The 17,394-nt window shown below is 32.7% G+C and overlaps 1 protein-coding gene across 4 annotated transcripts in view; it reads right to left on the bottom strand.

Moving 5' to 3' along the window:
* The window catches only part of PRKACB (protein kinase cAMP-activated catalytic subunit beta), a 125,522-nt gene that overhangs the window by 71,274 nt on the left and 36,854 nt on the right, over positions 1 to 17,394 (bottom strand). For 2 of the 4 annotated variants that reach the window (XM_069478121.1, XM_069478131.1), the window contains exon 1: positions 548 to 829. The exons of the other annotated variants lie outside the window; for them this stretch is intronic. In XM_069478121.1, the coding sequence (XP_069334222.1) occupies positions 548 to 737 (190 nt within the window). In that variant the 5' untranslated portion in view covers positions 738 to 829. Of the gene's footprint in view, positions 1 to 547; positions 830 to 17,394 lie in introns of those variants that run through there. 4 annotated transcript variants of the gene reach the window in all.

Below are 17,394 nucleotides of genomic sequence, written 5' to 3'. Positions count from 1 at the left end.
TCAAAATGTTATAAATGTATCCCTTTACATAGAATAATAATGTTTTTATTTTAGAAATTTCTGCTTGTATAACTTTCACACATACATTTAAAAATAAAAGGTGGCAAACATCATAGATATTTAATTATAAGTTCAAGACTGTTCTTGCCCTTTTCAAAGTTTAAAGCTTATAAATATAAGAAATTTTAAAAAGTAAACAGATCACTGTTTCTAAAATTCAGGTATTTTTTTATATATAAGAACAATAACAAAAACAGTAACATATACTAGAAATGATGTCAGAATTTTTTAGAAAATTTTCTCATGATATTGAACTTAGTCAAATATAAAACAACACATTGATAAAAGCTACATGATTCAGCTCAACTCATAATCAAGTTTTTGTGGAATTCTTTCAACTTCATCTTGCAAAATGTCCTGTTCAGATCATAAAAATATAAACAAAACAGGATTCATGTTTGATTCTAAAATGCCCATTACTATTGTAGCTGCTAGTTATAGTGTATCTGTTTTTGTGAAAACAAAAAACAAAAAAAAAAAAACTTACTTGATCTGTCCCATATAGCAGCAGTATGTTCAGAGAAATGAAGGCTGTCATTTTCCAGAGCAGTTTTCTGATCATGTGCAGTACCTTTCGAATGTCTATGAAATAATCGGCTAGCAAAACCTTCCAATTTCTGAAGAGCAGTAGTTGTACCTGTATGCTGGTTATAAGGTAGTTCTCTGTAAGCTGCCATTCATGTGCATTTACACTTTACTTAAAGCAACTGCAAATATTTCCAGAAGGAGCTCAACAACTTCTTACACAGAAGCTAAGAGCTATGCATGTGTCAAACTTCCTGTTTGCAGGGTATTCAAACCACTACTGCTGCTCTGTTTCCTGTTAATATAAAACAGCACATTACTGAGCTTTTCTTAGCAAAACTCTTTTCATCTCAACTAGAGATGGGTATTTTAGAAACTTGCCATATCTGCCTATTTTAGTGTGTTAATATTAATATAGAAGTTCAGAGCATTAAATATAAAGCTTTGTATATATAGTAGGCTGAAAATTTTTTTAAAAAACAAAACTAGTTAAACATGTATTACAACCTTGTGCAAACAACTGAAGGCCAAACCACCCTCCAAATATGTTAAAAAGAAATATTGTATTTTTCCAGGAAATCAGCCAATATATAGATTTTATGAATCCTTATGAGCAGTTAATTTTTCATCAAAAAGTGGTAGAAACTCTTACAAAACAAATTTATAACACATATGTTATAACTTAAAAAAATCTGAACTAGCACCTTAAAAAACTTAATATTGTTAACTTACTAATTTAGGTCTATACAGACACTCCAGAAACTTGGTATGTCAGTATTGCTTATCAACCTTTAAATCTGCTGCATGTGTCTTGCTATGAGCATTATATTTTAAAACATACTAAAATTTGAAAAAAGCAACAAAATACAACATTTAAAATGATGTAAAATCAGCCATAGCAAGAAATTTCAAGTGAGAGAAAAAAAATTCCTTCTAGGTGGCTAAGACATGTTAAATTTAAAACCTTAACACTAAGGACTACTGCGTAAACTAAACCCCTGATTTAGTGGTCTCACTTAGAAACATCTCTTGATTAAAAGTAAATAAAATTTGTCATTATCAATTTGCAGGAAAAAAATTAACTTGTGGCCCTTAACAAGAATTTTAAGTACTTGCCTTTTGACATTAAATAAAGGCAGAGAAATTTGTGTGGTTCTCTTTGGAAGTGCTAAATAAGAGAAAGAAGGAAGGAAAGAAAGGGAAAAGAAGGGAATAAAAGGGAGGGGAAGGGAAAGAAAGAAAAGAAAAAAAAAAAAGGAAAGGAAAAGCAATCTTAAAAAAAATTATCTAAAAAAATCTTAGTCCAGATTTCCTGCCAACTATTTGAGAAATAGAATACATAGAAACAATAATGACAAATAGAATAGGAACAATCATGTAATCAAATTAGGACAACACACACACACACACACACACACACACACGGCCACTAATGAAATATTGACTAATGAATTTTGCCATGTAACAGCTCATTTGTCTATACTTTTTGTGTAGCAAAATTAATATCAATCTAAACAGACAACAGTATCTATTAGAAGAAACTTTTTAAATGTGTAGTTTTATGTATAAATATTATGTGTATAATAATACATCATTTGTTTATTAACATTTGACAGTGCCGTACACAAAACAGACTTTAAGTGTCTATAGTCTTTAATAAACATTTGTAGAGCACAGACTGATTCTGTATGGAAAAAGTGCGTGAAATTCCTTTGACTTGCTCTCCTAAGTTAAATTCAATTCATCTTCAAGGCTCAGTACAAATGGCACCTCTTCTGTGAAGTCTCCCACATACTTTCTAGAAAAATAAACTGTTACCTCCTCTGTTTTCACTGACTTTATAATATTATGTTAAAATTTGCTGATTATGAATTTATGTGTCCCTAAATTTTGAGTTCCTTAAATTCATAAATGCAATGCATGTATTACATACTCAATAAATACATATTAAATGAAGAAAGTATTTTTTCATTTTTAACAACTTAAAGATCTTTAAGTAGAATAATCACATACTTGAAAATGTTTGAATTTTATTTGTAAATCTTTATAAATAATCCAAAAAGCACTAAGTTGCTCATATATAGACAATCGTAATAGAAGTGTTATCATTGAATTCCTTTTTCTCTATATTCAGTTACTAAATTTTATTCATTCTTTGGTTCCATTTTCACTCAGTGAAAATGTGGATTTCTAAAATAAATTCTTATTTTCTCTGCTTCCAATCACGCTCCTTTAATCATTTATCTCTCTAACATATTAACCTCCCCCAAATTTTACTCATGGTATTTTCTTGCCAAATACACAAACTAATACTAACATTTCAGCCTGACTATTCATTTTTAAAACATCTAACAAGACTTACTTATATTCAACATTGCTTAAGTACAGAAATTCCATATTCCTAACTAGAATACTAAGATTGATTTACTTAAAACAATGCATAAGATTTAAAACAAAATTACAACAGCAAAAAAAAGTAAGCTTCACTAAATGAGTATCTCAAAAATACTACATTTGAAATCTGTTCATTTTTTTCAATAAAATTGTTTCCATTTGTTTTAAAGTCCTTATAGAAAGTAGAATATTTAGCCCTCAGAGCAATGTTTCTATATAAGGTAACGTGACCAGGAAGCTGTTGCTATGGAAGTGCTTAGGCAATTTGATTTTTACGAAGGGAAAAAAAAAAAAAAAAAAAAGAAGAAGAACTCTACTGGCATCTACTGCTAGAAGGAAAGAACTACAATTTTAACTAAAATTATGAATTCCTTATAATTCAAATTAATGTTAAGAAGTAAATTGCTCGTTACTCTTTTTGATGTTATTTTCAGCATTTTAATTTGCCCTAAATATCTATCCATGTACCCAAAATTTGCCATAATGGCATATCTTGCAGTAAAATAATGTAAGATTTTAAAACTAGAGAGTAATCAACTTCATGAGGTTATAAAGTCTTTATTCGTTCTGCAATTAATTTTAGAAATTATAGCAATTTTCAGAGTGAATCTGCTTTAATTGCCATAAGATACCACAAAATACTGGTTTGTTTCTTATATATCTGTACATATATATTTTTTTGAGACAGGGTCTCCTTCTGTCACCTAGGCCAGATTGCAATGACTTGATCACAGCTCACTGCAACCTCAAACGCCTGATTGCTTTCAGCCAAAGTGATCCTTCTGCCTCAGCCTTCTGAGTAACTAGGACTGCAGATGTGTGCCACTATGCCTGGCTAACTTTTTTTTATTTTTTATTTTTTGTAGAGATGGGGGTCTCAATATGTTGCCCAGGCTGGTCTCAAACTCCTGGCCTCAAGTGATCCTCCTGCCTTGGCCTCCCAAAGCGCAAGGATTATTACAGGTGCAAGCCACTATGTCCTGTCTATTTCTTATATTTAATAATAGTAATGACACATTTGCCAAGTCCTTTATAACATAAAAAGTGATTTGCACTGTAAAAATATTGTGAAATTATTGTAAGGCTCATGAGATTCTTATTAATAAAAATAAAATAAGCAGCACAGGTATTATTATCCCTATTTTAAGATGCAAACATAAACTTATGACTATTAAGTGACTTGCCCAAAGTCATCTAGATCCTACTGCTAGATTAGGGCTCCTTGTATTACAGAAGACTGACTATTACAAGGAGTAAACACTTTTTCAAATGCAGTATTTTTCCAACAAGGGTAGGGAAGTGGAGGTAAAAGAATAGTGGTAGGTAAGATTGGTTCTTGGATAGATTATCCAGAGTCTGAGAATTTGCTATGAGAATGTTTTCATTTGGATGGTCAACAATACTCATCCAATTTCACTGTCCACATTTGTTTATAATTCTGTTTGGGCCCAGTAGAACTATGCATTTTAGAGTTTGAAGGTGAAAGAAAAGAAAAACATGAAAGCATATTTAATATGTAAACAATGTATTTGCTCCATGTGGAGGACAAGTGACATGACTATGACCCCTGCTATTCAAATAAACGTTTTAGAGTAATAGTTTTGCCTTTTCCAGAATGTTGTATAAATGGATTCATACATTATGTAACCTTTTAAGACTGGCATCTTTCATTTAGCATAGTATAGCAATTGAGATTTATTTATGTTTTAGTAGTTCACTCATTTTTGTTGATGAATAGTATTCCATTGCATGAATTTTTACCACGATTTATATATCCATTCACACAATAGGATTGCTTTTGCAACTTTGTCAAATATCCATTTGACTGGTCGGTTGCAGTGGCTCACACCTGTAATCCCAGCTACCTGAGAGGCTGTGGGAGGATCGCTTGAGCCCAGGGGTTCAAGGCTGCCATGAGCTTTGATCACGCCACTGCACTGCAGCCTGAGTGACAGGGTGAGAACCGGTCTCTAAAAATAATAATAATAACAATTGATGATAGGTTGTGTGGGCGTATTTCTGAACTTTCTATTCTCTTCCATTGACCTATCTATGTGTCAATTCTTTCACTAATGCTACACTATCTTGGTTACTGTAGCTTTCTAGTAAGTCTTAAATCTGATAGTGTAAATTCTCCATTTTTTTCTTTTTTAAGCTGTTTTGGCTATTATAGTTCCTTTACCTTTCCATATAAAGTTTAAAATCAATTTGTCTATGTCTTCACAAATAATCTTGCTAAGCTTTTATTTTGATTGTTTATTGAGAGAAATAACATCTTAACTATATTGAGTCTTTCAATCCATAATCATGGTATGTCTCTCCATTTCCTTGGGTCTTTGATTTTTTTCATCAGTGTTTTATAGTTTCCAGCATACATATGTCACACATATTTCATTTGATTTATACCTAAATATTTTTAAAATTGCAGCTATTGTAAATGGTACTTTAAAGAACATTTTACAATTGTTCAGTGCTACTATATGGAAATACAACTTATATATTAATGTTGTATACTGCAACCTTGCTAAACTTAAGTTTTAGAAGCTTTTTTTCCATTTTTGTAGATATCTTGGGATTTTCTATGTAGGCGATCATGTCATCTTTGAACACAAACAGTTTTGTTTTATTTTTGTGTTTCTAATCTGTATGCCTTTTATTTATTTGTCTTGCAAATTTGCATTGGTTAAGACTTCCAGTACAATGTTATCCAAGAGGGGTGAGAGTAAAAACATTCTTATTCCAAGTCTTAGGAAGAAAGCATTCAGTTTTTGTCATTAACTATAATATCAGTTGCAGACTTTTTTTTTTCCCCGCAGATGCCCCTTATTGAGATAAGAAAGTTTCCTTTTTATTCCTGGGTAGCTGAGAGTTTTTATCTTGGAGGAATTTTGAATTTTGTCGAATGCTTTTCAGCTTCTATTGATATGATCATGTGGTTTTACTTCTTTATTCTGCTAATATGCTGGGTTACATTGGTTAATTTTCAAATATTGAACCACCCATGAATTCCCAGAATAAACACCTCTTGGCTTTGGTATATTTTATTTATTTATTATTAAATATACTGCTGGATTCAATTTACTAGTATTTTATTGAGGAATTTTGTGTTTATGTTCACAAGAGATATTGCTTTGTGGTTTTATTTTTATGTACTATCTTTGCATGATTTTGGTAGCAGGTTAAGGTTGACCTCATAAAATAAGTTTAGAAGTATTCTGTTTTCTATTTTTTAGAAGAGATTGTGAGAATTGGTATATTTCTTCCTCAAACATTCAGTAGAATTTACTAGTAAAACTATCTGGGACAGTTTTCTTTTTTGGAAGATTACAAATACTATTATAATATAATTTGTTCAATAGATATAGGACTGTTGAGTTATCTATTTTATCTTGAATGAGTATTGGTAGTTTGTGTCTTTCAAGAAATGGTCTATTTTTCACTAAGTTGTCAAATTTATGTGAATAAAATTGTTTCTAATATTCCCTTATTACCTCTTTAAAGTCTGTGACATTTATAATCCACTATACTACATTATTTATTTTACTGCTCAAATTATTCCAACATTGACCATTGGAAACACTTTTAATTGCCTCCCATGTCCCTTTGATATACCCCCATCATTGTGTGTGCATGCCTGTGTTTGAACACTTCCTTACCCTTAAGCACTATAAGATGCCCTATGCTCACCTTGTGTATTTCCTGCCCCAGTCCTTGAATCAGCCATTTCTCCAAGGAGCCCTAGTTCCTTTTACTGGAGAATGGTATTAGAAATCAAGATCTGAGAACTGGGTACCTCGTTGCTACTGAGGTTGCTGTTTCTAGGACCTCTTAGCTGAGAATGCAAGCATACTAACATTTGCATATTCCTTTGTCCATAAGTATTTCTATTGTAACCATCTATGTCTATGAGCTAACCATGAGTTCATCCTGGTGTCTACAGCTGTAGTGCATTACTGCATGATTCCTTCTAACTGCTTCCCCTTGCTTATCTGTAAATTCCCACTCCAACAGTGAGAAATCTGGCTCCCACCATCAACCATCCATCTACCTACTTACCCAATTTCAGTGTGCACATATAGCAACATCAGAATTGTTAAGCTTGTAGGTTAACAAATTTATGCCTGCAGGAAATAACTTTATCAACTCAAGTACACTACTTATGTATAGTTTCTTTTTCCTCTAGTTTTACGGACTCCACTTATTTCCAAAGTAACTTAAGTCAATACCTTTTATCCCCATTTGCTTGAGTAGGTTGTTTCATATATTTATAGTACAGTTAGATTATTTTGTCACATTCTGCATTCCATCCTGGGATCCACCAATGTTCTAAATGATTTTTTTAGAATTTTCATGCATTAAGGCTTGCTCTTTGTGTTGTGCTATCAGTTTGGACAAATGCATAATATCATACATCAATTATTAAAAGAGGAGTGTTAAAGGCTTCCCTTATAACATTAGATTTGTCTGTTTCTCCTTTCAGATCTATCAGCTTTTGCTTCATGTATTTTGACACTGTGTTGTTAAGCGCATATATTTGGGATTGGTAAATCTTCTTGGAGAATTGATTGTCAAATAATTATGTAATACCCTTTTTTTATTATTGATCATTTTTTTTTGCTCTAAAGTCTGCTTTTTCTGAAATTAATAGAGCTAATCCAGCTTCTTTTTGGTTAGTGATAGTACGATACATTTTCCTCCATCTCTTTTCTGCCTATTCTTTATATTTAAAATGGGTTTCATAGAGACAGTACATAACTGGGTCTTGCTTTTTTTTTTTTTTTAAGTTTTGTGTTTTATCCACTCTGACAATTTCTGTCTTTTAATTGTTGTGTTTATACCTTTCACATTTAAAGTGACTATTGACATAGTTAGATTAATATTCACCACATTGTAAATGTTTTTCCTCATTGCATTTATTCTTTCCTTTTCCCCTATTTTTCTGCCACCTCTGGTTTTAATCAAACATTTTATATGATTTCACTTAATCTCCTCTTATCAATCATACCTCTTTTTAGAAATTTTTGTTAGCGCTTGCCCTACAGTTTTCAGTGAACATTTTAAATTAACCTAAGTCCACTTTCAAATAGCACTATATTGCTTGCCTTGTAGCACAGGTACTTTATAACACAGTATTCCCAAATCTTTTCTCTCATCCCTGTGACATTGTTGTCATTCATTTCACTTGTCCATATCCCATTATCACCTAGTACATTGTTACTATTATGACTTTAGACAGTTATCTTTTAGATCAGTGAAGCATTTTTTTAAAATATCATATTTTACCTTTTCTGATTATTTTCCTTTCTTTATGTAGATCTGAGTTTCTAACTTGCACCATTTTCCTTTCCTTGAAGAACCTCTTTTATCATTTCTCATAGCACAAGTCTGCTGGCAATCAATAAATAACCTTAGTTTTTATTTGTCTGTTAAAGTATTTGTCCTTAACTCTTCAAGGATAATTTCACTGGATATGTATTAATAATTCTAGGTCAGTGTTTTTTTGTTCTTTCAACTCTTTAAATATTTTACTCCACTCTCTTCTTGCTTGCATGGTGATGAGAAGTCTACTATAATTCTTACTCTGTTTCTCTATAGGTGAAGTCTTTTCTCCCCCTCCCCACTCTGGCTTCTCTCAAGATTTCCTCTTAGTTTTCTGCAATTTGAATATGATATGCGTGGTTTCGTTATTTTGGTATTTATTTGGCTTGGGATTTTCTGAGGTTCCTGGACCTGTGTTTTGAAATCTGCCGTGAATTTTGTAACATTCTTGACCATTACTTCAAATATTTCTTCTGCTCCTTTTTTCTTCCTTTTCCTTCTGGTATTTCAATTATGAATATGCTACATTTTTTAAAATTAGCCCACAATTCTTGGATGTTGTTTGTTTGTTTGTTTTCATTCTTTTTTCTATTTCAGTTTAGGAAATTCCTATTGACCTATCTTCAGCCTCACTGATTCTTTCCTCAACTGTGTCCATTCTCTTACTGGGCCCATCAAAGGCATTCTTCATTTCTATTACAGTGTTTTTTATATCTAGCATTTCCATTTGATTCTTTCTTAGTTTCTGTTTACATTACCCATGTGCTTTTGCGTGCTATCTGCTTTTTCCATTAGAGTTTTTAAAATATCCATCATAGTTATTTTATATTCCCTATCTGATAATTCCAACATCTGTAATACATGTCTGGTTCTGATGCTTGCTTTGTCTCTTCAGGGTATTTTTTCTTGCCTTTAAGTATGCCTTTAATTTTTTTGTTTTAAGTTCACCATGTTACACTGGGTAAAAGGAACAAAGGTAAATTTACTGTGTAGATTTGTTAATCTGCCAAGGAGGTGAGCTGTGTTTAATGTTTGCTATAGGTGTCAGAAGCTTCATGTTCCTCTGGTACACTCGTTTTTGTCTCCTCCATTGACTTTGGGCTTGCGTCAGTAGTCCTCCTCAGAGAAGAGTTGTTCTGGAGATTTCAATAGACTTCACTTTTCACAGTGTATTTAGAATTAAAAGTGACCACTTTGAGGGTAATTTATAAGCCTTACCAATATTTGTTTCCCTTTCAACTCTTCTCCCTTTTTATTTTGGTTGTTATAGATCTATATATGCTGAAAACTCCACCAATGTTACAACTTTTTATTTCTACCATCATATATATTTTAATGAACCTAAGAAGAGAAAAATAGTCTATTATATTTACCCAGATATTTATCATTTCTGTTGCTTTCTTTTCTTAATGAAGTTCCAGATTTACCTCTGGTATCATTTTTCTTCTGCCTCAATAACTTTCATTAGCACTTCTTTTAAAGCAGGACTGCAGGTGATGAATTATCTTTGGTTTCTAGTAATTTGATTATGACGTTATCATCTTAGGGTTCACTGAACTTCAGGATCTCAGCCATTACATCTTCAATTTTTTATTTCTGCATCAATTGCTTTCCTCTCCCTCTGTGATTTCAATGACTGGTATGTTAGACATTTTTATATTGTCCCACAGATTCCTAAATCTCTATTCCCTTTTTAAAAAACATGGTTTCCCTGTTGTTTACAATAGAAAATTTCTTCTGATCTTCTATTCTAATTCACTGACTCTTTTCTGTGTCATTTCCATTCTCTCTCATAGTTTAAGGTATCTGTGTGGTTCCTGTTGCTGTCACCACTGCCACAGGAGTGCAGTGTCAGGTGTGTGTCTTGCCTCCAAGCAGGACCAGAAGAAAAACAAACAAATGAGTTTTCTTTTATTTTTTTCTTTCCTGAAGGGGATTTCCTTACAGGTTCTGTCATCAGAAAATGAGGATTTTTCTTGGAGTATTTTCTGCCTGAATCCACTGCACAGTTTTGGGATTCAAGTTGCCTTGAGTCGAAGCTGGGAGATGTGGGAGGAAATTTTTAAAAGCAGGAAATTCACTACTTTTATCTGTCTCTTTTCTAGTTTTGATTTTCCTTCCCAATCTGCCTGCTATCTTTACTTTTCAAAATCCTTCCATAGCTACTTTCTGTATTCTGTTCAAGATTTTAGGTGCAATCAGTGGGAGAGACAGTTCCATCTTAATTGGAACGAGAAGCCAATCCAATCACTTTCGATTTTAATAATTTAAAAATAGATCTAGAAATAAAAGTTTTAAAAGATGAAGCCTGACTTTCAACATGCTCCACCTTGATCTCAGTGTGAAATTAACATACATTTCTCAATAATTCCACAATAAAGTTTTAGTACTTTTTTCACAGTACTTTGTGTAACAAAAAGTTACATAAAAATGTGATTTTTATATAAAATTTAATGACTACTAATAACAATGATGGTGCCATTATTAATGAGGAGTTGTCAGTTTCACACTTGGCAAACTGATATACTTTTAAATATATAAATAAATTTTCACAATCACACTCTATATTTTTCATCCTTGGACCCTCCATAATTCCTAAAATAATAAATAGTAATAAATATCAAAGTATAGTAAACTAAAAAACTTTATAATCTTGGTAAATATTAAGGGATAAGATAATACAAGACACAAAAACAGTATCTTACTATTCCACATCAAAAGAGAAATGGAAGTTTATTGAATTTTAGCAAAATCTAACGTAAGAAGATCCAAATGTTCAAAACATATGTTCTACAGCAAAACATAAGTATTTTCTACTATTTCTTTCAAGAATTTAAATTGCTTTTATTCAGATGCCTGAGTCTGGAGTACACTGTCCAATATGGTAGTCACTAGTGACATGTGGTTATTTAAATTGAAAATTTAGTTCTCCAGTCACACTACCCATATTCCAAGTGCTCCTCATGGGTACTTTCTAGACAGTGCAAATATCAAATACTTCCGTTATTACAGGAAGTTTACTGGACAGAACTGGACAGTAGAAACATCCATAATTTTGTGGAAGCATAGTTCCTGTGATAGCTACAGGCTAGAACTCTGTTACCTCTTTTCTTTTTTTATGCCTATAGTGAAAAAAATTTCAAATAATTTTCTATTTTTTAAATGAACTTATTTTAAATTTCCCATTTATACATATTTTTTGGAGCTACTGTATATTATTATTTATTCTAACTTGTGATTTCATCAAGGTATACATTTGATTCAGGGCCTATTGAGGAGATACAATGTATTGAGGCAGCACAAACTTATGTTAAAAAATGTAATAGCAGATAGTTGCTTGATAAATACCCAGGATCAAAAGATGTAAGGTGAAAAAAGTTGTTTGAAGGTTGTATTATCTTGGCTGATCATCCACTTAATGACTGAATAATGACAGGTATATTGATAATATTAAACAGAACTGCTGATAGATATTGCTTCTCTTAAGCTAGTTCTGAATAGATGATTTGAAGAGAATATTGTAGATGGGAAGAACTGTGGAGGCTGGTATTCAAGGCACTTATTTCTATGACTTAACTGATTCCTTGCACACTAAATATTTTAAAGAACCCAGTACCTGTTTTGCTAATAGATACATTTTTGCCACTGTTTTATCTGTTACTTCTATAATGTTTGGTTTTCTCTTCCACAGAACAAGATCATTAATAACTTCCCTGCTATATCACTGGTTTTGTGTGTGGCTCAAATAAGAAAATATAACTGAAATTGCTTCATAACCTGTAAATATTACAAAAATGCCAACTAGTATTACATGAACACATCTGATTAATAACTATTAATATATAGCTATCAATTACATTAAAGAAAATCAAAGTATATTTCAATATTTTTTTTTTTAGTCTAACCACTGGAAGCATGCAAACAACTAAATTGTTCAAACAAGATTTTTAAAAACTATTCTTTTGTAATATTTTGTGGATGTGGCACAACCACCGATTATATGCAATTTGGACAGAATGCTATAGAATTGAATGAAAAATTCCAGTGACATCAAAGCAATATTGTCCTTAAAGCATGAAAAGTGTCAGTTCTCTGTGTTCCATACTGTCTAATATAGCTTGTATGCTAAAATATCTTTTTTTTTAATTGTCCTTTTTTGCAGCTAAGGTATCTACATTATAGAATAGATTAGATTTTGAGCAATCCTGGACAAAAAGGTTTTTCTTTTTACATAATTAAAACTTGGCAAATAGGTTTTCTTTAAATAAAAAAATTCCCATGACACATATATTTATCCTTAATAAAATTTTATAATATAAGAATAGAAAATATTATATTTTCTTCAAAATATAAAATATATTCACTGGTAGTACTTTTAAAACAAACAACTAAATATTCAGATAGGAAAATAGTCAACACAGACAACTCAATGTGTTTTTAAAATAACTTCTCAAATGTCAGAATCTAACAGAAAATAAGAACTAAATTTGCTGTCAATAGCTATCAAATATAATAAAAAGAAAAAAACTATAAAATTCTCATTTGTATCATAGTCACAGTAAAATAGCTTAGTAATACACCAGAAATAATCAAACTTTACTTGTTCTGAACTTAGGCTGTTTACCTAATTAAATGCAACTATTAGTGATACCAGCAGGCAAATTAACTTCATCTTTTCTCGAAAGATATATTTTTAATACTGATATACTGGAGTATACCTCCTGCAGTGTTGATTAGAACAGCATTTTTGTTTTGTTTTTGTTCTTCCATCCAACAAATAAGAGCTTTAGAATGCCTTGCTCAATGTCTTGCAGGTGTTTTTAAGGGGCAGGGGAAAATGAGCATGCTTACTAATGATATGTTTAAATCACTGATACAGCTATTTTCAGATTTTATTTGATAGCTTATTGTTTTTTAATTGTCCAATGTAGCAACTTATGTTACTGTTTGGTTTTCCTCCCTTATTTATCTTCATTTCATCTACAAATGTACAATTTCTATAATGTATGTCAAGTAACAGAGAGAAATTTATTCCATTGCTTTACAGCCATTCAAATAGGACTTATTAGTCATGCCTTGAAAGAGTAAAATTCTACTCATGAATATTTTATTTCTTGGAACAGTGGCAGATATTTCCAAAAATGAATTGGCTCTTAATTTTTCAAAAAATGTTTTTGATATTGGTGTAATGAGCCCATTTAGAGCCTTGTGTTATGTAAATTTCAAAAAAAATTTAATGCATTCCAATGGACCTTGATATTTATTTTTGTACCTAATCAACAATTGAAGAAAGAGAGCATATCCAACCACCTGCAAATATGTACTGAGTATCTATAATGTCCAATGATTAAATTGTAGAGAATATAAAAAAATTATGTAAGAGGAATTTTTATAAGAAAAGGAAAATCCAGTAATGTTTATGTAACAACTCAAGATTTACATGACATATCATCAAATATGTAACTAGAATAGAGGCAAATTTTTCTACATAGTTAACTTATTATGGCTCAAGATACCAATTTGTTAACAAAATAATTCTAATGTCCATGAAATACTTTTCACATACCAAGGAACTCCAGCCACTCCATCTACATGAAAGACTCCACAGCAAATGTAAATACAAAGTTTGGAAATTTTAGAAGCCTAGCATCCCTAGTATTTTCTGCTTACGGGACTTTAAAATCCCAAAAGACCATGAAGAGTAGAAAGGGGAGTTCAGGGTGTACTAGGTATTGAGGAAAATGGAATGGCATATGTGAAATATAAGAAGTGTCTTGGGGTATAGACAGGATTTAGATAGGATCAGAAAAAATGACAAGAGCAACTCAAGAAGATGAAACTATGTGAATGAAGGCTTAGAGGAAAGAATAATTATGATGCCAGCAGAACAAAGAAAAAACCCTGTGAAGAACAGAATATATGTTGGCAAGTAATGGAGAAGCCTGTATTAGTTAAATGGGGCCTGATTACGATTCTTTATGAACCAATCATTCCTTTGAGGCCTTCCCTGAAACACTCTATTCTCCCAATTCGTTCTCCTTCGTGGATTGAGAAATGTGAAGAAAGAAGTAAAAGAAGATATACAGAAGGTAATTTGTGGGTAGAGGTCTATTTTGTATAGGGTGGTCTAAAACTGTCTGAGAAACATGACTTAGAGTTGTCAAGACCTGAAGTATAAAGAAAAACTCAAGGAATGATGGAAGATGAGTATACCAAGCAGAGAGAAACAGTGAATTAAAGACCCTGAGATAGAAATGAGGCAGAAATAATGTAACTACTGGGAGGAGAATGGATTGCGAAATTTTCTCTGTAGGTGGAGGATAAGAATAGAAACATGGAAAATAACTTCTCAAATGTCAATTAAAGATTACTGCAACAGTCCAGGCAACAGATAAATTTACCTTAAATAGTAAATATATCCTCCTCTCAGTTGTGACTATGAGTCTTAAGCATGCATACCAAAGGTCACAGTCTCCCTGTACTTCCTCTTCTTTCCAAACTCCCTATGTCTTGGTTCCAACTTTCATCCTGTTTGTCGTATTACTAAAATACAGTCATATTTCTAAAACACAACCCTAACTGTGTAATTACAAAAAGACAAACTCAAGTGTCTTCCCATGGCCTACAAAGTCCAAACCCATACCCCAGGCATAAGGACTTTCATAAACCTTAAGCAGCCTTCCATTTAGTTCCATTTCAGCCACTCATATATTAAACAATAATACTACTAAACTAACTGCCCTTTCCTAACTCTGTGTGTTTGCATAGTGGGAAACTGCAGTTTCCCACTTTGGTTCAAAACCAGGCTTGGCAGCTAACCGATTTCTGATAAACACAATGCTGCCCCCATTAGTTCCATCTACTCCCTGGAAGCTGTAAATAAGTCTTAACACATAGCTACAGGGACTCCACAGATGTAATTAAGTCTACTAATTAGTGACTTTAAAATAGAGTTCCCTAGATTACTTAGGTGGGCCCATTATAATTACATTCATTCTTAAATGCAGAGAACTTTCTCCAGCTGGAAGCAGAAGAGAGCTATGGTGAGATGTCATTAAGATTCCAAGTGTGGCAATTCACAATTGCAAAGAAGTGGAAACAACCCAAGTGCCCATCAATACATGAGTGGATTAATAAAATGTGGTATATGTATACCATGGAGTACTACTCAGCTATAAGAAACAATGGTGATATAGCACCTCTTGTATTTTCCTGGAAAGAATTGGAACCCATTCTACTAAGCAAAGTACCCCAAGAATGGAAAAATAAGCACCACATATACTCACCATCAGATTGGTTTCACTGATCATCACCTAAGAGGGCCTTTAGGAATAGCACTGATCAGGTGTCGGGCAGATGTGGGTGGGGGATGGGATGGGTGTATACATACATAAGGAGCGTGATGCGCACTGTCTAGGGGATGAACAAGTTTGAAGCTCTGACTCGGTGGATGGGAGGGTGGCAAGGGCAATATACGTAACCTAAACTTTTGTACCCCCACAATGTGCTGAAATAAGAATAAAAAAAAAAAAAGATTCCAAGTGAGAGAAAGATTGGACACATCACTGCTGCCTCTGAGATATTAGAGCCCACGTACAAGCACCAGAGAGAGGCCTCTAGGAGGTAAGGGTGGCCCCCAGATGACAGCCACCAAAGAAACAGAGACCTTAGTCCTATAATCACAAGAAACTGGATTCCCCCCAAATATAAATCAGTTTGGAAGTAGATTCTTCCCCAGAAACTCCAGAGAAGAGCCTGCCAGAATCCTGACCTACAGAACTGTGAGATAACAAATGGGTATTGTTTTAAATCACTAAATTTGTAGGAATTTGTTATGGCAACCATAAAAAATACAAGACTTAAGTGTCATAAGGTAATGGGGGTGAGGAGAGTGGGATTCTATTTCCAAGAGTAGTAAAATATATGAAACATGGAATAGGAAACTCCTCATTGTGGTTGATGCAGGCACAGTCTCCCTCTACCACCTTCAGAACCTTCCCATTGATCTACTGACCCTCTAGTCAAGATTATGGCCAGGTAGCCCAATATCTAAATCTCCATGGGCAGGCTTTCTAAATACCTGAACAGAAGAAAAGAAGATGAAACTTCTCCCCTCAACCCACTACCACTACACAAAAGGAGAAGGCATGGGATAGTTACTCCTTTCACTGACACAAGAGCCCTTAACAGTGTGGATTAGGGCAAACTTAAGATCTCAGGAATTTGTCTGCCAGTGTAGTTGCTCTGACTCCACAGAATGGAATGGTGAAGGTAGCGGGCTATAGGCTCAGATAGAAAAATTACAATGTTCACATTAAGAAAAATCACACATTTCACTTTTACCCATAATTACTATTGTAGAAGGCTGATCTTCTCCACTCAAAGTGTAGCTCAATGCTATTTCCTCTGTTTTAGCTCCTAAAATATAATACCCATATTATTATACTGACCACACTGTAATAATTACGTTTATACTTCTAACTCTTCCTCTGAGCTTCTCACATCATTTTCTACCTCCTGAATCTAACATAATGGTGATCATACAGTAAGCATTCAGTAAATGTTTTTGAATTGACTAATTTCTTCAAGACCCCATGGCTCTTTTATGAGACAGTTTTAGGTATCTCAAATCAAAGACAAGTCACAGAAATAGAAGGCCTTTATTAGGCCCCAGTGTATCACATATATTTCTACACTACTTTAGAGGGTTATGCATTTCCACTATCTTATAATGTCTCTATTTTAATTTAATATTGGATGTAAAACTGTAAGAAAATATAAAACTTACTATTTCAAATATTTTGGAACCAAATTTTCTTATAACATATATTAGACTACATAATATATTCTAAATGTTGTAAGATTGATGATGATAATAATGCTAACTTATATGTCAGGCATTGTTCTAAGTTTTTTTTACATGAAGTAAATAGCACATTCATTCCTTACAACAACCTATCTTTAGATTGGGTATCATTATCCTATGTTCCAGAGGCACAAAGAGGTTAAGTGTGTTGCAAAAAGTTACAAAATTGCAACATTCTATATAGTATTTTATTTTCATTTCTTTTTTTCCTACCTACCTCCAAGAAGTAT

Source organism: Eulemur rufifrons, chromosome 8 (genome assembly GCF_041146395.1).
Source record: "Eulemur rufifrons isolate Redbay chromosome 8, OSU_ERuf_1, whole genome shotgun sequence".
In the NCBI taxonomy this organism is placed as follows: Eukaryota; Metazoa; Chordata; class Mammalia; order Primates; family Lemuridae; genus Eulemur; species Eulemur rufifrons.
This window is presented reverse-complemented; position numbering and strand designations above follow the sequence as displayed.